Source organism: Xiphophorus couchianus, chromosome 11 (assembly GCF_001444195.1).
Source record: "Xiphophorus couchianus chromosome 11, X_couchianus-1.0, whole genome shotgun sequence".
Taxonomy (NCBI): domain Eukaryota; kingdom Metazoa; phylum Chordata; class Actinopteri; order Cyprinodontiformes; family Poeciliidae; genus Xiphophorus; species Xiphophorus couchianus.
The window spans coordinates 24,118,796-24,140,065 of NC_040238.1; the positions used below are offsets into that span (position 1 = coordinate 24,118,796).

General features: G+C 39.3%; 3 protein-coding genes across 4 annotated transcripts; 2 read left to right on the plus strand and 1 right to left on the minus strand.

Annotated features, from left to right (window-relative positions):
* The first annotated feature begins 945 nt into the window (after positions 1-945).
* p2rx5 (purinergic receptor P2X, ligand-gated ion channel, 5) lies at positions 946-11,714 on the plus strand. The gene is made up of 12 exons (XM_028030866.1): positions 946-1,229; positions 1,755-1,905; positions 3,986-4,057; positions 4,151-4,226; positions 4,571-4,655; positions 5,143-5,223; positions 6,579-6,720; positions 7,929-8,062; positions 8,159-8,252; positions 8,771-8,836; positions 9,949-10,037; positions 10,122-11,714. The coding sequence occupies exons 1-12, from the start codon at positions 1,099-1,101 to the stop codon at positions 10,372-10,374; spliced, it is 1,374 nt and encodes a 457-aa protein (XP_027886667.1). The 5' UTR covers positions 946-1,098; the 3' UTR covers positions 10,375-11,714.
* A 4-nt stretch (positions 11,715-11,718) lies between these two features.
* On the minus strand, positions 11,719-13,572 carry emc6 (ER membrane protein complex subunit 6). Of its 2 annotated transcripts, XR_003597229.1 has the most exons (3): positions 13,378-13,572; positions 11,944-12,398; positions 11,719-11,911 (listed from the first exon to the last, which is right to left on the minus strand). XR_003597229.1 is itself a non-coding variant. In XM_028030882.1 (2 exons), the coding sequence occupies exon 2, from the start codon at positions 12,368-12,370 to the stop codon at positions 12,038-12,040; it is 333 nt and encodes a 110-aa protein (XP_027886683.1). In that variant the 5' UTR covers positions 12,371-12,398; positions 13,378-13,572; the 3' UTR covers positions 11,719-12,037. The 2 variants fall into 2 exon arrangements, 1 of the variants encoding a protein (XP_027886683.1); XM_028030882.1 differs by having other exon boundaries at positions 11,719-12,398.
* Positions 13,573-13,728: 156 nt separating this feature from the next.
* shpk (sedoheptulokinase) lies at positions 13,729-18,912 on the plus strand. The gene is made up of 7 exons (XM_028030862.1): positions 13,729-14,178; positions 14,255-14,396; positions 15,639-15,813; positions 15,909-16,061; positions 16,200-16,375; positions 16,620-16,820; positions 17,831-18,912. The coding sequence occupies exons 1-7, from the start codon at positions 14,008-14,010 to the stop codon at positions 18,217-18,219; spliced, it is 1,407 nt and encodes a 468-aa protein (XP_027886663.1). The 5' UTR covers positions 13,729-14,007; the 3' UTR covers positions 18,220-18,912.
* Positions 18,913-21,270: the final 2,358 nt, after the last annotated feature.

Sequence of the window (21,270 nt, forward strand, 5' to 3'; positions counted from 1 at the left end):
GCAGGTTATTTGACCCCAGCAAACCCCACTTTGGTTAACCACTCAGAAATGAGTGGTTAACCTTTCCAGTGTACATCCTGGTACATGTAGTGAAAGTGGTATTTAAAAAAACAACAACCTAATCCCTTGATCAATTCCTTTCTCCAGTTGTAATTCTCGTTGTACTAGGTTAAAAAAAAGAAACTTGAATTCAGTTAAGCCTTTTAAAAAACAAGCAAAATCCCTTTACACATTTTTTCATAGTTCTGTAAAGGATATCTCACATGCTTGGCTATTCTAGCAGCTATTTGTTGCACTACCTGTTACTAGAGTCAGTGTGCAATTACATGTTGAAATTTCACTTCCCTTTAAATTAAATATTCTCAAGAAAATTATATCTTTGTGTGATATTAAAACTTATTGAATGATCTGAAATGTGTTAATGTAAAAAAAAAAAAAAAAGATGAAATGTGTAATGGGGCAATTCTATTTCACTGAAATTTGGAACAAAGTCCAATATTTATAGCAGATTTGCCCAGTAACTTCCAAGCATAGTGGTTGGGCTTTTGAACACAATAGCCCCTTTTTTTTGCCCCCAATCCAAATGAATAGAAAACAAAACAGAATACGGGCATGGGATATTTCACTCGGTAGTAAATCTACATCACATATGAGTTTCTCTTTGTGAAATGAGTAACAAAAATATGGATTTTTGTCCCCAAGACATTCTGTGGACGCTCTCATTATTTTGAGATAGCATCTCAAAAATAATGAGATACTATCCTTATTCCGGAAATAATGAGATAGCATCTCATTATTTTTGAAACACTATTTCATAATAATGAGATAATTTATTTTACTTTTTTAACAGAGTGGCAGAAACGGGCTTCCATAACATCCTAAGCTTCTTTTTTTTTAGCTGAACTTGTAAAACTATTATTGAGTGAGTGAAATGAATTTCTCAGCACCTCACACTGACTTCTGGGATGCGAGCAGCAGCGTTTCGCAGCCAATGTCTGTCTATCGCATGACAAGTGACCCGGCTGCAGCGTATCAGCGGGGACAGAGAGAGGCTGCGACCTGCTGCTGTCTCATTTTGGTTTCGGCGAGGCGCGACAAATGGCAGGCTGCGGGGGCTTCTTCTTCTCTCTCCTCAACTACAAGACAGAGAAATATGTCATTGCCGAAAACAGGAAAATCGGGCTTTTGTTTCGGCTCTATCAGCTGGCGGTGCTCGGATACATAATCGGGTGAGGTCTTTTTGCGTGGACTAAAGACGCGGAGAGTGGATGGCAAAGTTAAAAATAGGAGAGCTTATGGGACAATTTTAAATAGCTGGTGGCTTTAAAGTTGCACATGATGACTTCTTTTTACTTTATCTGAAGCATCGCCAAGTCGGGATTGAATATTGTTGGTCAAATCGACAACTTTTTTCATTATACCATAGATTTTATGCTATGATATATAATTTATTTATTGATATAAGATTACATTTACGAACTTAACTCCAAACTCGAAGCCTCTGGCTGTTGTAAACTGGTTTGCCTAATGGCATCCACGTCTCAGGTTCAGGCATTGTTTGTATCGCGGTGTAACTCGTGGGACATGCATCTGCATAGACACATCATTTCAAACCACCACTGCACTTAGAAAACATTGACAGCAGCCTGTTGTTCCATGCTGACGAGGACTGTATCCTGTTGAGGCTGGAGAACATTGTTCTAGCTTGAGGGAGTTGTTCTAAAGCACAGTGAGTGATGGAGATGATGTTTCAGATGGGTGTTTGTGATGAAGAAAGGGTACCAAGAGAGGGAGGATGCAATCCAGACTTCAGTCATCACCAAGCTCAAAGGCGTGTCTCTGACCAACTCCTCGGACACAGGACCTTACCTGTGGAGCGCAGAGGATTACGTCATACCTCCAAATGTGAGTAATTTATTGTCAAATTTTTACATTTCAACCACAAACATCAGTGCATTTCAATGAGACTTTACATTATAGACCAAATCAAAAATTACAAAATCAATGCTTTGTTCAATCATCATGTGCCAATTACTGCTGCAAGTTTGTTTTTGGGGTAGTACGTCTTTACCTGTTCTGACATTTTTGCTCACGGTCAGTCAAATGAGAGGGAGAGTGTTTGTGAACATACATTTTAACCTAGAAACCTTTAAACTCTGTTTTAGGTGTGGACTGGGCCACTGGTCGAGTCCGGTCCTTTAAAGCTACCGTTAAAGCAACATCAATCTAGAAGGCAGATATCAGAGCAAAAGTACAAGTTTATTACAGCAATTGCAATTGAAGAAAAATCATTTAACACACAGTGGTCATCAAGATTGAAACACACATGAGTGTCAAAGGAGTCTCTGTCGCTCAGGGGCCTCCTCTTATACAGATTCAAACACGTAGCCCATGGCTGAGTTCCTTAACCACACGACAAAAGAAAAAAACACAACAAGGTACAGGCAATCTCTGACAAACGGGTCACAGTTGGAACACCTGCTTCTTTGAAGCATCGACACCATAACCACAAACACCTCTGCATTAAAGAACTATCTCTAGATGTGGAAAAACCTATCTGTTGTCCTTTGGCTCAACTTACGAATCTTGCACCGGTGCAGCTCAGGGCCCTGTGAGTGAGTTCGGTTGTGGTCAGGCATTTCCTGTTGGAGCAGCCTCCGAAAGGCAGACGGTTTGTCACACAGAAACACTGCAGTTGGTGCAAGCTGTGACCTTTAATGCATTGGATATACATAATAAAATGAGTAAAGTAAATGAATAAAGTAATAAAAGCAATCAATAATAAAAGTAATCAATAATCAAAGTATTCAAAACCCTTTATGAAATAATAGCCATTAATAATCCATTTCGACACTACGTTCATGAAAACACTGGACATAAAAAAATAATAAATTATGAAGGCGATTGTGTGTTTTGCTTTCTTAATGATACAGTTTGTTCACTAATGTTCTTTAAACAAAGTGTAGGGCAGGAGTGTCAAACTCAATTTAATTTTGGGCCAAATCAGAAATCTGAATGTTCTTAAAGGGCCAGTTGTGCCAGAATGTATTGATAAAACCCATTAAATTGATAAAATATCAATAAATAGCTGCTTGTGCTCGTTTCAGCTTTAACTGATGCTGAACATATTTTCACATTGGTCTGTCAATCCAGGATTTTGTGATTGTTTTTTTTTTTTTTTTTGCAATCAAAATCACCAATTCTATGCTGCTAATTTAGAAATATTTGTAAGGAAGTTTTACAATATTTGCACAAATGTATGATGTTAAATGTGACTTATTAATCGCCCTATCAGTCACGGACTACAACTTGTAAAACTGAGGCAACAGTCACTTAAACTCGATTTTTTTTTTTTTGGACAATTTTGAGAAAAAAATTGCAGTAAAATCAGAAAAAATGTGGGGATCTGTGAATTCTGTGAATTTTGCAGATTTGTGGAAAAACTGGAGGGACTTGTCGATGTCATTAGGAGTCTACAGGGCCACATAAAAAGCTATTGCGGGCCAAATTTGGCCCCCGGGCGACACAGAAAACCCCCGGCCTTCAGAAAACAGCTGCATTTATACCGAAATAAAATTACACAAAGGTTTACTCTATTGACTCAACTCTATTTAGGTGACATGTGAAGGCGGTTAGTTACACTAGATTTTATTTAGGAGCATCAGAGTAAAGGGGGCTGAATAAAAATGCACACATACATTTTGTTACTAAATGTTGAAACCCATGTCATTTTCGTTCTACTTTACTGTGCTGTGCAAAATTATTTTAGTTTGTCATGTAATAAAATACATTGAAGTTAGTGGTTGCAACTTGAACAAATACTGTTTGAAAACTTTCCTTCTGTCTGCCGAGCTGTTAATGAGATGTGTCTTTTTCGCCATGTGGCATTAGCCTCAATGTCTGCCTCAGCAGACTGAACAGTATTGAACAATGTAATGTGCTTAACCTTTTACTTTCTCCTTCTAAACCTAATTGAATTCTGCAGGGTGAGCAGGTGTTTTTTGTAGTAACAAATTACATAAAGACCCCGAATCAGAGGCTGGGCTTCTGTGCTGAGGTGAGTACCTATACTGAGATTTTTTTATTTTATTTTATTTTTTTTTTAATGTAGCAATTCCATTGTGAAAAACCTTCACTGCTCCTCCTGCAGAGTTTTAAGGTACCAGATGGACGATGTCAGAGCGACGACGACTGCCCAGAGGGGGAAAGTGTGACAGCTGGACATGGTAGGAGTTGTTCATTGGGGAGTTTCTTAGAAACATCCGAAATACAAATCTGGAAAAACTGCCAAAAACTTTAACTCAAATAGGAAGTAGATTTTCGAGTTAAGGCAAGCTACCTTATAAAACTGCTTGGTACTCATTAATTCATAATATTAGAAATACTGACGGTTGTATGTTATTGGAAACCAAAAGTGAGGTACCACACACATACAGAATGACGGATACATTGTTGTAAATTGTGCTGCAAAATTTTGATTTGGGAGTATATTCCCTCCAAGTGTGAAATATTGCTATCAGCTTGTTTTGCTACTTTATAGAGATTAAGAAAGGGATGTTGTCTGTTTTAGGAATAAAGACAGGCTTGTGTTTGAACAGCACAGGGACCTGTGAGCTTCACGCTTGGTGTCCTATCGAAAACAGTCAGAGGCCAACGTAAGAATCCTCCTCCTCACTGTGTGTTGCTATCTGAACCCCAACTCATATCAAATTGAACTAAATATTCCTCTGATATACAGCAGAGCTTAGGGCAGGGCGATGAATAGATTTTATTGATTAACCAAAGTTTCTGTTCACGAAGATTTAATTCTTGGAAAATGTGAATTTCTTTTTTCACCAATGAACTTTTTGTTTTAGAAGCACATTTTACAGGTTGTATTTGGTTGGACTTTGAGTTCAGGTCAACTCTTAGAAGCAATAATGTAAATAAAAGCAAGTTTAAAAATATTTTCTATCATTTGTAATTTTTCTTAATTAAAGAAGAAGAGAGAGGGGAGAGAAAAAAAATCGTATTTAATATGAAAAATCTGAGATTCTGTTTTTAAATCATATGGCCCAGTCCTAGCAGAGCTGTTATTTCTAAAACAGCCTCCTTATATTGGCTGTCTTTTTTTCTCTTTTACTTATTTTTTTTTTACCACAGAGAGCCATTACTGAGGGAAGCAGAAAACTTCACCATCTACATCAAGAACTTCATCCGGTTCCCCAAGTTTGATTTCTCAAAGTAAGTAGCTATAAGTGGCCGCTGACGGCTCCTGTGCCTGTGGTTTTTAAAGCATCGCAGCATAGAGTGAGATGGGGGGGCTATACATATTTCAATGGCTGCTTTAAATAGCTTCAGGGTGCTGAATCGTCTATTTATATCGGCATGTGCATTGCTCTCAGCGAGACAGTGAAACAGTCATCTGAGACGTCCTTGACGGCAGCCCTTGGTTTGGACAGGTGTCAGATCAGACGGGGTTTGCCCAGAGAGCGGGACCGCCGTGTCCCAAAGGAGAGAGCGGACCGCTGCTGGACATCGTTCCTAATTCATCAGCCAGGAGCTCCATCTGATTACACATGTATCTTCCTCGTGCTGCTTCTTTAACCGCAGCATGCCGAGACATTACGGCAATAGAGGAGTAATTTGACGCCACTTGATGACTGCCACTAAAAATGGCTGGCAAGACAACACCCCTGACAGTGAGACACATTCAGTTACACCGGGAATCTTGTGTACTGCTACAGGAGCAGGTGTTCAGGTTACAGCAGGTCTTAAATAAGAAATATTATGAGTTCTCCACTTTTCAAAAGTTTACAATAGAGGTCAGATGGCCTTGAGATTCATCCTCTATTCGGTAGTTCACATAAATCAGATTGCATCTATTGTTTACTTTTTAGCGACATGCCCACACAACAAGTTTCTCTGCAGCTTTGTGAAGGAGGGAAACATTGCATCAGAAAATAAAATTGTTGAGCCTCTTAAGGGGCACTGTTATGTAAGACTGACTTTTAAAAAAAATTTTTTTTAGCTTTACATCATGTTGTAATGTTATTCCCTTATCAGAAACACACCTGGAGTGTTGCTTTGACTCCTTCATGCATGTGTGAGAAATCCTTGATTTCACCTGAGTGGCCCTAGCACCACTTTTGAGGACGAAGCTCCTCCTTCCCCCACAACTCTGTCACTCGGCTCCTTCAGACTAGCCAGCAGCAATTAGCAAACACATGATGGAACAGCGCATCTGCTGAGCTCATTATACGAGCTTCTTCTCAGTGCAGCATTGGTAAAAATGTTGTTAAAAGGTTAATAGAGGAGCCATGTTGCGATGACTTCCAGAAGGCGGAGTTTCAGAAAGAGCAGGAGTTTTTAAAACAGTCCCAATTTCAAGGTGTTAAATTACAAAGTCAAATTTCTTTTAAGTCATATTTGATATATATTGCACTTTTATAAGAACTGAAGGTAACATAGTTACTCAATGGTGCTGTAAAATGGTACTATGTTCCTGGAAAATACATAACACCGGTGCTTTAAATGTAATAAGTCACTATTCATATCTGGAAGAATGGCCCATTTTTGCTTCTTTTTTCCCTTCTTAGGTCAAATGTCCTTGAAACATCTGATGAGGGCTACCTAAAGAGATGCTTCTATGATATAGAGAACCATCCCTACTGCCCCATCTTCCGCCTCAGAGATCTGGTCAGCAGAACGGGGCATGACTTCCAGGAGATGGCTGTTAAGGTAGAGAGAAGCAACTGGTTTCACTTGACTTTTCTCGCGGCATTCATAAAAATCCCCCTGGATTTTGTGTAACATATACAAACTAAAGCAACCGTTCAGTTCAACATCTCGTTAATGATGGGGTTCATGTTGAGGGAAGGAGAGAAATTTGAATGTCAGTCTCTTGTACACACTGGAGGTGATTACACTAAGTGGAGAACAACGGATGAGGGACTATCATGAGGTTAGCATTCGTGGTGGTTTTTCTCTTTTTATATACCAATTTATCTTGTTTATGGCTGCAACTAACAATTATTTAAATAATTGATTAATCTACTAAATATTCTGACAGTTAATCAATTAATCGGATAAAGAAATGAAAACATTACATAGATTTTTTTTTATTGAACCACTCAAGCTTTTTTTTTTAAATAAGATATTACAAATACACTAAAAGATGCAAATAAATAATTTTCTTATTTAAGAAAAGAATTGGATTAATATTTTATTGGCTAAAATTCAATACCATAGCATTCCTTTAGTAGATCTGAACCGGGTACAATACTCCTAGAAAGGAACTGGATGTCATCTGTTGCTGTTGATGTGCAGCAATACTTATGTCTCACTGTATTCAATAGGTTAAAGAAAATGGAGGATTTTGCTAAGAGAAACTGCTGAAATTGTTTGAAATGCTTGGATAAAATGTCAAAATGCTGCATTTGTATTCACTCCTTTTACTTGGATACCCATAAATAAAACCCAGTGCAAAACAAATTTCTTTCAGAAGCCGCCTGTTGAAACTCCTGTTAGCTTGCAAGATCAAACTTAGAAAGTACCATCTAGTTTTATCAGAACAAGAATCCAGAGAAACCCCTACTAGTCTATAAATTACGGACCACTTATTCTGAAACATGGGGAACCAATACGTAGCTTTATACGTTTTTGTTTTCTTTTGCTCTTTCCTTTGTTGTTGTACTTTCTTCTAATTCATGTAAAGCACTTTAAGCTGGCTTGTAGCTGAAAATGTGCTACATAAATAAAATGACCTTACTTTATGTAATTAGCGAGTGGCAGAAAAACAGCTTAAGTTGAATAAACCCAAATGAAGTCGAGTAACACAACTCATCAGGTGTTAACGGTGACCTTCTTGATTTCATGACGGTCGAAGCCTGTCACTTTGTTTTCCGTATATACCGTCTTACCTTAGGCTCACTGTGTGTGTTCCACAGGGCGGCTCTATCGGTATTCTCATCGAGTGGAACTGCGACCTGGATAAGGACTCGTCAGAGTGTAATCCACAGTACAGCTTCACCCGTTTGGACATGAACTTAAACAACTCTGTTACATCAGGATACAACTTCAGGTGCGCCTCTACAATGCTTCTGCTTAAATTTTTCATTCTTTTTTTTTTTTTTTTACATATTTGGTTAACCTGAAGTGTTTTCTTTTTCTCCTCCAGACATGCGAGATATTACAAAGATCAAAACGGTGAAACTTTTCGCACACTGTACAAAGTGTTTGGGATTCGATTTGACATCATGATCAATGGGAAGGTAAAGCAGTAACATGAGCAATTCATAAGGAAAGTACAGCGGGTAAAAGGAGTGTTGAACATGTCGGCGTTTTGCCAGTTTCGATATTCAGTGGAGCCGTTAATGTAAAATTCACACTAAATGTTACTAACATGTTGGTATTGAACATTTGAAGAAATTAATGTGCAAAAAGGCGTAGAAAGCAAAGAAACCAGCTGAAATCTGCTGCTATTTAGAGACCAAATCTGCTGCTATGTTCAAATCTATATGAGTTAGTTTAATACGATCTAATGGAAACGAGAAAATATTTTTGGTTTTCGTGATATAAATCTCTTCAATCATGTTTTATATTTTGTTCCAAGAAATTCTTGTTTTAACGACCTTTGTGTCTCATTTTAATGAGTTACTGATCCCCAAGTATTCATAACAATATTGAAAATATTTAAATGAAAAAAAAAAACAAACATTTGTTCTGTACATAATTTACCTGCTGTGTGTGATTCTACAAATAAAATAAATGTATTGTTGATGTTTTGCAGGCTGGAAAATTCAGCATCGTTCCTACAATAATTGCGTTTGGCTCAGGTGTTGCCCTGATGGGTATCGTAAGTAATTTATTAAAATATGCAGTGCATCGCAAATATATTTAGACACTTTGAGCTGTTTTGCATTGTAGACACTTTCAAACTTTAATTAGGATTTTATGTGATAGACCAAGACCAATTAATGCATGATTGTAAAGAGGGCAGAAAATGATGCTTCAAATTTGAGTGAAGCCTGGAGTTCTTTTGTTTCCTGCGCCAAACATGCGTCCAGGTCTGGTTTTCTTTTCTTAGTTAAGATGTGTTTAGCCTCATCCATCTCCACCTCTGTCACCACAGATGTTGTGTTCAGTGTCAACTCGGTGGCTTTGTCTTCATGCCTGCAATCTGAGTTTGCAGTGTAACTGATGTCAGCACATAATCTTTGTAAACAAACAATAATTAGTAGTGTCAGGTTTCTTGCACTTCATTGCTAAATTCACGGCTGACACGCGCTCAGCCTCAACGTTTCTGCTCCTCCTGTATGGAACACCAACAAAGCCAAAATGGTGTGAAATTCATGTCTTTCAAAATGCATCAACATTCAAGCAACTGAAAAACATGAGTAACCTCACCACCAACAAATGACCGATTGTTTTCATCCAATCAGCATATTCCTTGGATGAAAAAGGACCAATCACAACCAACAAGTCAAAATAATCCAGGAAGTGACATAAATTACGAATCAAAACTCTAGAATTTAAGAAAAACACAATAGAACACAGAACACTTACATTTTGTTGCCTAGTAATATGTAGTTAAGGAAACGAATGCGGTATGTGCATTTCAGGTAAGATTTTTTACATTTCTTGAGTTACTATGATGATCCTGTGCCACAGTATCATGTGAACTCACACCCTCTGCGCTTTTGAAAAGCTTGCTACAATCTGAGTTTGCAGCTTGCTACACCTCCGGTTTCAAGCCATGTGTGATTTCAGTTTCACTTCACAATGATGCAATACATTGTGTTGGTTTATGGTTTTGAAATCTCAAAGTACATTGAAATCTGTGGTTATGTGACAAAGTAAAAGCAATATGAATAGTTTTGCAGGGCATTGCTTTACAGTTTCTGAAAAGAAATACTGTAAGTATCCTCCTGTGGTTTTAAGAGTTCAGGTCTTATGTTTGTCTTGCAGGGAGCCTTTGTGTGTGATATGATACTTCTCTACATGATGAACACAAGCTCCTACTACCGAGAGAGGAAATTTGAAATAATCAACTTTAAGTATGGCTCAGGGGCACAAGGTTTTTTTTCCCTTCTCAGTGATTCTTTTCACCTCCATGCAAGCTTTTGTTTTCTTTTTTACAGAAGAGAGAAAAATAAACAGAAGGACGATAAAGCAAGCAACCGGGATAGGAAATCCAGAAAAGCCGGCGTGGACAAAGATGCAGCCAACTCTATCAAAAAACCGGAGGAAACTGAACTAACGGTGGAGACGTCTGCTCCTGAGGAGAAACGGGGTCCCACCGTTCCACGCAACACGGGGCAGCGATACTCAGCCGTCCAGTCCAAACAAGGCGCGGCGCCAAAGCATCACATCAGTTTCTCTTCGCACAACTAGCATGGGGGGCAACTGAAGACTACTGGACTGCAGACGTCTCTTTAACGCTGCGGAAGGTGGATCCCAGTGTCAGACTGACGTCTGCTGATGGCCCGGTCCCTGACTGATGCGCTGAAGGAGGGAAATCTCAAATGTTCTGCAGCACGAGGGACCAGGCAGTCATAGGAGGAGGGTGATCGTTATGTTCAATGAGTTAAACTAAAACTTTATCAAGAGTTGAATGTTTATCAAGACTTAGTCACTGACAAGAATCGCTAAATACGGGGCGTGCTGTGGTGGCGCAGGGGGTTAGCACGCCCCACGTTTGGAGGCCTTAGTCCTCGACGCGGACGTCGCGGGTTCGACTCCCGGTCCCGACGACCTTTGCCGCATGTCTTCCCCCCTCTCCTCACTCTCCTTCCTGTCTGCCTACTGTAGAAAAAAAACTGCGTCACTGTTACATCTGTATACTCCAAAGGCTTGGCAGTCGTACGATGCAAGCACCCAACCTCATATCAAACGTACATTTGTGTTGCGACCTGTAAAATAATCGTCCAACTTGTAAAGTCAAAACTTCCTTTGGTATCTGTTTTACAAAAACTGAATCACTTTAATTTTACATCACTGGTCTTACGAGAAGCAAATCCACTATGGGATATCGGGGCCATTGCAGATAGAAAAAACTCACATTTTAAAACTAATCTTAAACATTTTACAAAAAAAGGAAATAAATCAATAACTTTAATAATTAAAAAGTAACTTGAGTTTCAAAAGTTACAAATTTTTGACTTTTGAAACTAAAATTTATTTCCAGAAAACTTGAGTTTTTTTAGGCAGAAATATCCTTTTATTTTTTTACTCTACAATAATCCATTGTACAAACCTGATTATTTTCTGCTGGATTTTTCTTTTGTCAAGATTGCAATTTGTTACAGTAAAACAATGACCCTTGTGAATATCCTTAAGCTTTTCTTAAAACTAAGCCATTTGAGTAAAATGTGAACATTTTTGAGCGGAAGATGTAGAAATAGAAAAGGTCAGGGTTCAACGCCATGATTTGTAACAGACGTGTCAAAGATGCTTTTGGAAGCAATATGTAAAAAGAAAAAAAAAAAAAAAGTTTTTTCCTGTTGGACACTATTTAATGAAAATGATTTATGTGAACTGTTGATGCTGCTACTCTATCTGCAATTTGATTTCCAGCCAGTAGCTACAGCGTGTTCTGTTCATGTAAATGAAGCCGTCTGCTGTGTGTGTCTTAGTTCTCTGTGGTTGGTTGTGTTTGAATGAATGCTGAGTTTTTTCAGTATGTTCTACATAATGTTGATTTACTGCCTGACTCATTAAGAGATTAATGCAAAGCAATCTGTACAGAGGTTTTTATTCCAATCAGTTGCAATATTCAATATGTTTTACATGAAAATGTTGCCACACTTTATTAGGATTTTACAAGCTAAGCTATTAGTCATTGTGGTAATGTTACTGGTAGCTGTAGTAGAAGGAGGACAAATAACGCTACCTATGGTAAAACTGACGCTTCCTCCATTAAATCGTCTACTCACAACAGAAATATTTAAAGTTTTTCACTACAAGATTGAGCTACGAACAGCAGCAGGCTAGACAGATCTAATGATTTACATAGCTTCATATCGAAACATTTCTGGGCTGATTGTGGGCGGGCGTCTCAGTAAACATGCACCATCCCGTACAGGAAAGTCCAGAACAGGACGTAGGTGAAAAGCCCTCCGACCAGCCCTCCGGTGAAGAGCAGCCGCCGCGATTTGAAGCACTTGTTCCACCGCCGTCCAGCCTTGAGGATGAGCAGCAGGGAGAGCAGGAAGGACGAGAGGAAATAGAAAACGAACCCGTACAGTCCCGTCAGCCCAAGGATGCCGGCTGTCGCCCCCGACAGAGCGGAAACGGAGGTGCGGCAGTAGTCCAGCACAGCGGCGTTTCCCCTCACCGCCACTTCGCTGATGAACTGTGGTCCCTCACGTTTGGCCCCAACTCCTGCCATCTTGGCTCTGGTCTACCACCAGAGGGTGCTGCCGTTACAGGAAACATTATGCAGGGTTAGGCTGCTCTCATCCAATCTTGACTAAACAATTGCTGTTTTTGCAAATTTATATTGCCACGTTGCAGAGTGAAGTGCACTATAAACGGCTATAACAGGTTTTAAAAAGGTACATGGACACATTTATCTGATTAATTCCTGTTTCCTTTTGTCCCATGTCAATTTATAGTTATGCTGAATTCCTTCATATGTTATGGAAACGGAAAAAACAAAAAAGAATTTACTCAGATTTTAAGCAGCAATAACAGAGAGACAGCTCTGTAACAGTAATATTATTGTCCATATATATTGTTACCCACCACTTATAATTTTATTGTCAGAAAAGCATATGCTTATATTCATCCAGAAATAAAAAAAAGTAAATTATGTGTAAATCTTGAAGAAAAATCTGAATCCAATGTCAGTATCGATAAGTCAATGCTTTAAATAAAACGCAGATTATTTGATCAAAGCATCTATAAAAAATGTGTCCCACTTTCACTCGTGGACAGATAGCGTTTGAAATAAAGCTGGATTAAAAACAAGGTAATATATTAAATCTCTTCTTAATAAGCCTACAATTGCTGAGTTAGTCAGATCAAACTGATGCATTTAACAAATGAATCACAAAGATAAAACAACCGAATAACAATAGAAGTACAGAAATATTAACCAAATATAAGCGTCAAGAGTAAAAACAATAACTGACAGAATTGGCTATTGCTAGTTTAGGCCGAAATGGAGCTATTAGTTAGCTCCTGTACATTAAACAAATCCCTAAAATCGCAGTAAAATCACCGGCCTGGACCAACAAGTAAACCAACCAACAAGTAAACACTCGGTGCTCCAATGTGACCCAGATTATGCCTGACTGCATTTTAACTCAAAACTGCTGCTTTACATTCATGTCACTTCTGCTGCTGCTGACAGGCTAGCTCTGTTAGCCCCCGCTAACAGTGACGACCACTCACCGGATTTTAACGAAGCTTTCCGATTCCACTGGATGAAATTATTGCGGCATAATAATAACAGCACACAAGGTTACTTCACACCGTGGGGCATCTGGTGATTTAGTAAATATTCAGCTGCTCTAGCTCGGACACGGCGCATTCATCCTCACAGGACTGACACTCCTAGCCGAAAGTCAACCATGCTCCTTCGCAATGCATTGTGGGTACAATACAGTCATCAAACAAGAGGGGTGTGTTTGCAAGACGGGGAAAAGTAGGACATTATCATTTCAAAGCAAAAAAATCTACCCAGATTTTGTCATAATACATTTCATAGATGTTGCTATGCTAGACATGCTATCTGCTCACGATATCCAAATGTACAGAAAGATGGACTTTATTCAAGTGCTAAAATTTAAAACATGAATGAGCTATTGTGTCAATATTTATAAATGTAACAATTCCATAAAATGAATATATATAAATATAAAATGAATAGATAATTATTTTTAACGAATTTAAAAATAATTATCGTTAGTTATACATTAGTTACATGGACTGTTTACAGTCACTTTTGCTTTCTTTAAGATTTCCGATTCATTTTTTTTTTTAACGTGAACGCAACAAAGTCGACTTTGCCTTCAGGATGACATGCAGCACCTAGCAACTTGTCATCCTGAAGTCATGTCTAACTTCATCCTGGGGATAGATCTGGGCACCACGTCGGTGAAAGCTGTATTGTTGGCAGCGGGCTGCAGAACTGTGGCTGCGGGTCACTCGGAACCAACCGCCGCCGATGTTAGCGACGACCGCGGGATAAAGGTGAGCTGCTCGCTCAACTTTCCTCCGCAGCTGAGGGAACTGAACACAACTCAGCCTCTGTCTCTGTGTCATCTAGGCGAAAGAGCAGGACCCCGGTCGGATAATAAACGCTGTGAACCGATGCCTGGCTCAGCTACCCGGAGACAAATTGCAGCACGTCAGCAGAGTCGGCCTGACGGGACAGATGCACGGGGTTCTGTTCTGGAAGGCGAACAGCGGTAAGAGGACTGCGTCTTCTTCTTCTGTTGCGTTTTATGGCAGTTTACACACTTTGCGCATTACCGCCATCAACTGGACGGAGATGTAACTTCAGAAATTATTTTTTTTTTACTATACATCTTCAAAAAAAAAAAAAAAAAACTAAATTATGAGGACTGTGTCTGCTCTGACATTTCAAAATAAAGTACATTGTGGTGAAAGTGCAATAAGCGGCAAAGAGCCAGCTTGTCTCGCTATGGGGAAAAATTTATTTAGTGCATACTTAGATGCTGGGTAGTTCGCCATGAAAAGCTTGCTAAAAATAAATCAAAGTTTTGATATCTCAGTCATAATCGTTAAATATTAATGATGGACATTTATGAACTTTGCACATTTCAGATGCCGAGAACTCAGGCGTCAAAGACTGAATGTGAAATAAATAGGGGCAGAATTAAGATGGAGTGTTTGCTAAACTTATGTTAAACCATTTATTATCCCATCTATGAAAGCACATTCAGCTTATCCATAAAAGCTTATAAATAATTTATGAATCATACTTGCTCTGACACAAAATGTTAAGCAAGGTGTGCTGTAAAATATAAAAAATATTATGTTATATTGAAAACTTCCACTAAATGAAGCAGCTGTTTGTTAGCCATATGTTTTTGCTTTCGTTTGTCTCTCTGAATCAAACTTTTTATAAAAGTTATCTTTGTTCCTTATTAGTTTTATGTTATTTGTTATCTTAGAAAACTTGCATGCATGGTGTGTTTGATCAAAGATTGAAAAATAAATACAGAAATTGCTAACACAAAACATGGAAGTTGAAAACTGGAAGCATATATAATCCTATAATTCTGCCTTTTTTCACAAAAAGATTCTATATACAATAAACATCTGTGTAATTTAAACCAGTAGTAAACAATTAATCTATTTTTTAAAATAAAATTTCGGGCTTTCTCTCATGTTCAATGAGTATTTTCAGTGTGATGACTGAAAATAGTTTACATTAATTATTTGTCGCAGGGGCAGAGGTGATGTCACACTGTGTGAAAATTGATTTTATTTATATTTCAAATCAAAGACAAAGTAATAAATAAAAATCTTACTAAAATGTATAAAATGTTTTGGTATTTGCATCACTCATGGCTGTATTCACGTCATACAGATATGACAGGGGGATTTTTACTGGAAGGATGTTTACATCCCTTCTAAACTCAGTGTTCCAATTATACATGAAGTATCGTTTTTCTGTGTCACAGGCTGTGATTGGTCAAATGGAAACTATTTCACACCCAGAGACACTAGTCAGCTGGTCACATGGCAGGATGGACGCTGCAGCAGTGAGTTCCTGTCTTCTCTTCCAAAGCCGGAGTCTCACCTTGGCGTTTCCACGGGCTTTGGCTGCGCGACGATCTTCTGGTACATGAAGCACAGGTTGGTGCGCATCTCATTCAGGCTCCACTTTCCTCTGTGATTTGATAAAAATAAAAATAAAACAGACATCTGTTTTTTTCCTGGTTTCTCTGTAGGCCTCAATTCCTGGAGGACTTTAGCGTCGCAGGTACGATCCAGGACTACGTGGTGTCCATGCTGTGCGGGTTGGACTCATGCGTGATGACGCCTCAGAATGCAGCCAGCTGGGGATTCTTCAACACCACAAGCAATCAGTGGAACGAGAACACGTACGTCAAAAGCTAAACTCTGCGTCCTGCGGCTTGTGCATGTATGATTTGAACTGTAGTAGCACCTAACAGTTCCCACCATCACCACCAGAGAGGTGTGTGTCCTTCTTAACAAACTCCCCTGTGTGCTTGCTGTAGTCTGAAGGCTGCTGGCTTCCCCATTCGCCTGCTTCCTCGGTGTGTGCCGCCTGGTGCCTTGGTGGGACAGACGCACTCTGCCTGGCACGGCGTTCCTGCTGGTACACCAGTAGGGGCCGCCCTAGGAGACTTCCAGTGCTCCGTCTACTCCTGCATGAGTTCACCAGCAGATGCAGGTGAAACAGGAAGTCAAGCCTGCACTATGATTTAGTGCGTTATACGCTACATCTTTATGTGTTTTAAATAAGGATATCAATTTGTTTCCACTAGAGAACCTAACAAAGCTGATCTGATTAATGCATGGAATAAAATGTCTCATACTCCTGCTTTGATTTAGTTTTAACTTTGAACACCAAAGAAGTTTAAAAGTATTTGTAACTCCATATGTGAGAAGCTTTGTCGTTTTTGAAAATCTCCCAGTTCTCAACATAAGCACATCAGCCCAGCTGACGTTTGCCATGCCAGCTGACTTCACACCTCCTGACTCTCCTCAGCTTGAGTCGTCCATCTCCTACTTCCCTTACTTTGACTCGTCATACTTGGCTGTGGCGGCGTCGCTCAACGGCGGGAACGCGTTGGCCACTTTTGTGGAAACGTTGACCGCCTGGATGAAAGAACTCGGTATGTTTTACTACACAATAGTACCTCGCAAAGATGTGTTTACTCCACTAATATTTTTACACCTCAATGTGGTTAATTGTGACTTTATGTGACAGATCTTTACAGAGTAAAACCAGGGTTTCCCAGAGTGTATCATAAGCCTGGCGGGCCACCAGGCTTTACTTGTGCCCCCACCAGGCTTAGTATTGTTTATTTATTTTACCGTAGTTTTTTTTTTTATTATTGCCTTTTTTAAGACATCATAGTTGGTGTTTAGATATTTCTCTTCTAGTTTTCCAATAAAGCATACCTAACAGGTAATATTTTCAAATTTCCTGTGAACTTAAAAAAAAAAATTAACTCACAAACATGGCGGCCGGCTGGATGAATGACTGCTCTAGCGCCCCGTGCACTGGGCTTAGCAAATTTTACCCTGAACACACACATTGTTTTCAACCCTTTTTAAATAAACATCTGAAAAGTGTGTCTGGGAAACAGTATGTATTCAAAGTTTATACTTTGTGCAACTCACTTTAGCGCAAGGACAGCTGCACGTCTTTCTGAGTATCGGCCAGCTGATAGATCGACTCCACTTTCCTTCATTTTGGGAGATCGGTGATCGGTCGATGTTTACATGTGAAGCCAATTGTAGCCACCAATCTTATCTACATTGGCAAAAAAATCTAAAAATCAAATACTGTTCCCTGTTGCTCCACTCTGAGAGAGGTTCTCCAATTAACAATAGTCCCCTGTTGCCAACTCAAGGACTTTCTCGCTATGTTTAGCAACATTTCAGGCAAGACAATTGGTATTTGCCAAAATTAGAATTGACAGTTCAGGCTTTTTAAAGGTCGGTGATCGGCCAGAAAACTCCAATCGGTACACCCTTTGTATCTCTCCATCAGTGTTGCACATCTAGAAAGATTTCTTTCCCGATTCGTCTTTGCAAAATACCTCAAGCTCAGTGAAATTAGATGGATCAAAGTAATTATTGGGGAAAATGAACGTTTGCTCCTTTTTAACCCTGTCAGGTGTGGAGTCGAGGGACCCGTGTATGTATGAGAAGCTGATTGGCTCTGCCCTGAACCAGGAGAGCAGCGACCTGATGGTGAGTCCCACCATCCTGGGGGAGAGACACGACCCCCTCTGCCTGGGTCAGGTCACCAACATCTCCTCCTCCAACCTTTCCCTGGGCCACGTGTTCAGAGCGCTTTGCCGCGGCGTCGTGAGCAACGTCACCTCCATGATGCCTGTGGAGCACCTGCAGCAGGCGGGCGTCCGCAGGCTGGTGGGGAGTGGGAGCGCGCTCGCACGCAACGAGGTGCTGAGGCAGGAAGTGGAGAGGGCATTTCCTCTCCAGGTGGTTTACGGACAGAACGCGGACTCTGCTGTGGGCGTGGCTATGGCCCTCTCTGACTGAATCTGAACAGTCGACGGGGGAATCCCTGCATGTTTATTTGATTCGCTGAGATTTTTTGCACAATCTTTGAGACTTTGATTGAATATAATTGTTTTTGCTTTAACTAATTAACAGGTTTGCTTAAAGTAGACTGTGCCATTTATTGTCATATAACAAAACTAAAGGGCAATTATTATGTAAAATTGTCTCTTTTTTAGCTGTTATAATGTTATTTCCACATCAAAAACATACCTGAAGTGTTGCTTTGATTCCTTCATCCTTTTTTGAGAAATCCTTTAATCTCCCATGGCAACCATTCAGCTAGGAAAAACGCCTGGTTGCTGCCTAAAAATTCATCTATCAACAAGTTTATTATCCTCAGAAATTTTCTTTGTGACTTAAACACTTTGCTCTGCTTTTCTTGTCTGGAAATATTTTTTACAATGCACCATGAAGTCTTCAGAATCTCAGTTGAAGATCATTTTGCTAAAGTTGTATTTGTTTTTTTAGATCATTAGAGTCGATATAAAAAAAATAAACAAGAATAGTGCTTATAAAATTGGTAGACATTACAAAATCAATAGAAATCACTTACTGATCCCAATCTGGAAATCAATAAACATTTCTTTCTGACAGCACTTCTGTGTACTTTCCAGTCAGAGTCCTAATTTGAGCGAAGGTCTAATAAATTTCAAATGCTATACTTGAAGATAATCTTATTTTGTGTTATTTTATTGTGGCATTACACTGTTTTACACAACACCAGTAGATCGAGGCTACAGTTTCTGCTGTTTTGGGTGGTAGAACAAAAAAAAAAAATGTAAATGAAGAAAATAGAAGCACTTATATTTCAAGGCAGATTAAGAGACTGGGAAATTTATCTCCCTAACATTTTATTCCAACAGCTGAAGAGTTGGAAAGTGTTGCATGGAAAAAGCAGAAACTGTTACACCTCTTAAGCTTTTGCTAATTTTGAGACTGGAGTCTCTGGTTAGGAGTTAAGTTAAACCTTAAAATCTAATGCATATACACGTAAAGATCATCAAGCAGAAACCTTTAACACAAGGAAAAATCTGCTGAAGACTTCATCATCAAATCAATTTATGCTCCCATTGGACGATACGCTCAGTCTGTGCAGTACATGCATGTTGGGTTGATGGTTTCATTGTTGGAAGTATTTGTGGTCAACGCAGCAGCCTTTCAAGCACTCAGAGCCTCAGTAATGTGCAGGCTCTTATCTGGGTTGGGTCACTGTATCCCACTCAGGCTCTCTTCTCTCCAAGTGACTTCATGCTAAGTGAGCATCTCAAAGTGCAGGATTCACACGCCCAGAACTAAGCTGGACGGTGGACTGTCATTTACTAAAAATTTTAATTTTTGTTTCAGTAAGCAGAAGAGAAAGGCTAATTCTGGTGAGTTAACGTCCACATTTATTTGCATTCTAATTTTTACAATAGAGCAATCTGAAAATTGTCTTAAAGCATGGAGATCAGTGTTTGTGAATGTGTTGATGATGTCTGCATAAATACAGATTGTGGAACAACCACAGTGCTGGTATTGTTGGACCTCAGCAAAACTGCTGACCATGCTAAATTATTGAGGCTGGAGAGCTGAGTTAGGACCCTACTACAGTATTTGACTGATTTGAGTCTTAATAAAGAACGGATCTCTTAGTATCAGTTGGGAATTTCTTAATAGAGGAACAGAAGTCAAGTGTGGGGTACAACAAAGTTCCCCACACTTATTTAATATCTTCATGCTCCTTTCTAGATTATAACAAATTGCAGATGATACACAGCTTTACATTACAATGTCACCACGTGAGTCTGAACACGTGGGTTCTATGCACATTAAACATGTGCATAGAACAAATCAATGTGTGGATGTGCCACAACTTTATTCAGCTGAACAGAAACACAACTGAAGTTATTATCTTCAGACCTAAAGAGGAACGATTTAGTCGGCATGTAGCTTCAGTTATTAAAGGTAATAACTAGCAATCTGCCATGAAATATGGGTGCACTCAGACATGAACCTCCAGGATCGTATAAAGACGGTTACAAAATCAGCCTTCTATCACCTGAAGAACGTTTCCAGAATTAGAGGACTAATTTTCCAGCAGGATCTATAGAAACTGATCCATGCCATTGTCTTTAGTTGCATTGATTACGGCAACATTTTCTTTACAGACCTGACTAAAACAATCAGATGGCTGCAGCAGATCCAGCAAACTGTATTTCTTAACGGAGCTCAGGTTCTTCTAAGTTTGCAGCAAGATGATGCAGATCTTCTCTAAGTCATTTGTGGAGAGTGTAATATAGACTGCCATCATCTGTTGGCTTAGGAACTTAAAAAGGCTCATCGCCCTGATAAAGATGGTTAGGTCTGTTCTGGGGTGATTTTCCACAGAAGGATTTTTTTTTTTTTTTTAATAAAATAAAGAACATAATGAATAACCTGAGCAATATAATCTCTGTGTCTTCAGAAAGAGGTTTCTTCAGAGCCGGTGCAACAAAGACTTCCTCCTGCCAACAGCTGCAACCACTGACAGGGACACTCTGTAGAAGCTTATAGATAGTTGCATCTAATTTTCCTTTGAGATCAATAAAACACTCTTGAATTGAATTGAGTGAGTTGAAACATCGGGTCAGGTCTACACAGATCTTGTTCAGCAGACACAAAATCAACCATCACACCCCCAGATCTAAAATCCTGTGGAAAACCAGTGGGGTGAGCTGAAGCTTGGAGAACATAAGAGAAGAAACAGAACTCTGGACCATCTGGAAAGATTATGCAAAGAGTGATGGCCAAAAATGGCAATGATCTATGTGTTGTATGAAACATAAAAAAAAAGGTACTGTTATACTGGTAAACTACCTGATAATAAAATCAGACAATCAGCTACCATCAACTTAAATTATTAAGTTGATCAAAGAGCCTCTCTTTGAGTCTGACTGCAGTGTCTTTAAAGCGTGAGGTTCAGGAACCAATATCTTGTAAGTGCTTCCCCGAAAGGAGATAAGAGAAAAGATTATCGGTGCATGCGCTTTTCGATCATGATAGTTGGAGCAC

Coding starts and splice junctions, on each gene's coding strand:
- shpk (XM_028030862.1), top strand. CDS start 14,008: ATGCAGCACCTAGCAACTTGTCATCCTGAAGTCATGTCTAACTTCATC. Junction 14,397..15,638: donor GTTCTGGAAGGCGAACAGCG/GTAAGAGGACTG, acceptor TCTGTGTCACAG/GCTGTGATTGGTCAAATGGA. Junction 16,062..16,199: donor AATCAGTGGAACGAGAACAC/GTACGTCAAAAG, acceptor TGCTTGCTGTAG/TCTGAAGGCTGCTGGCTTCC.
- emc6 (XM_028030882.1), bottom strand. CDS start 12,370: ATGGCAGGAGTTGGGGCCAAACGTGAGGGACCACAGTTCATCAGCGAA.
- p2rx5 (XM_028030866.1), top strand. CDS start 1,099: ATGGCAGGCTGCGGGGGCTTCTTCTTCTCTCTCCTCAACTACAAGACA. Junction 1,230..1,754: donor GTGCTCGGATACATAATCGG/GTGAGGTCTTTT, acceptor ATGATGTTTCAG/ATGGGTGTTTGTGATGAAGA. Junction 8,253..8,770: donor ACATCATGATCAATGGGAAG/GTAAAGCAGTAA, acceptor GATGTTTTGCAG/GCTGGAAAATTCAGCATCGT.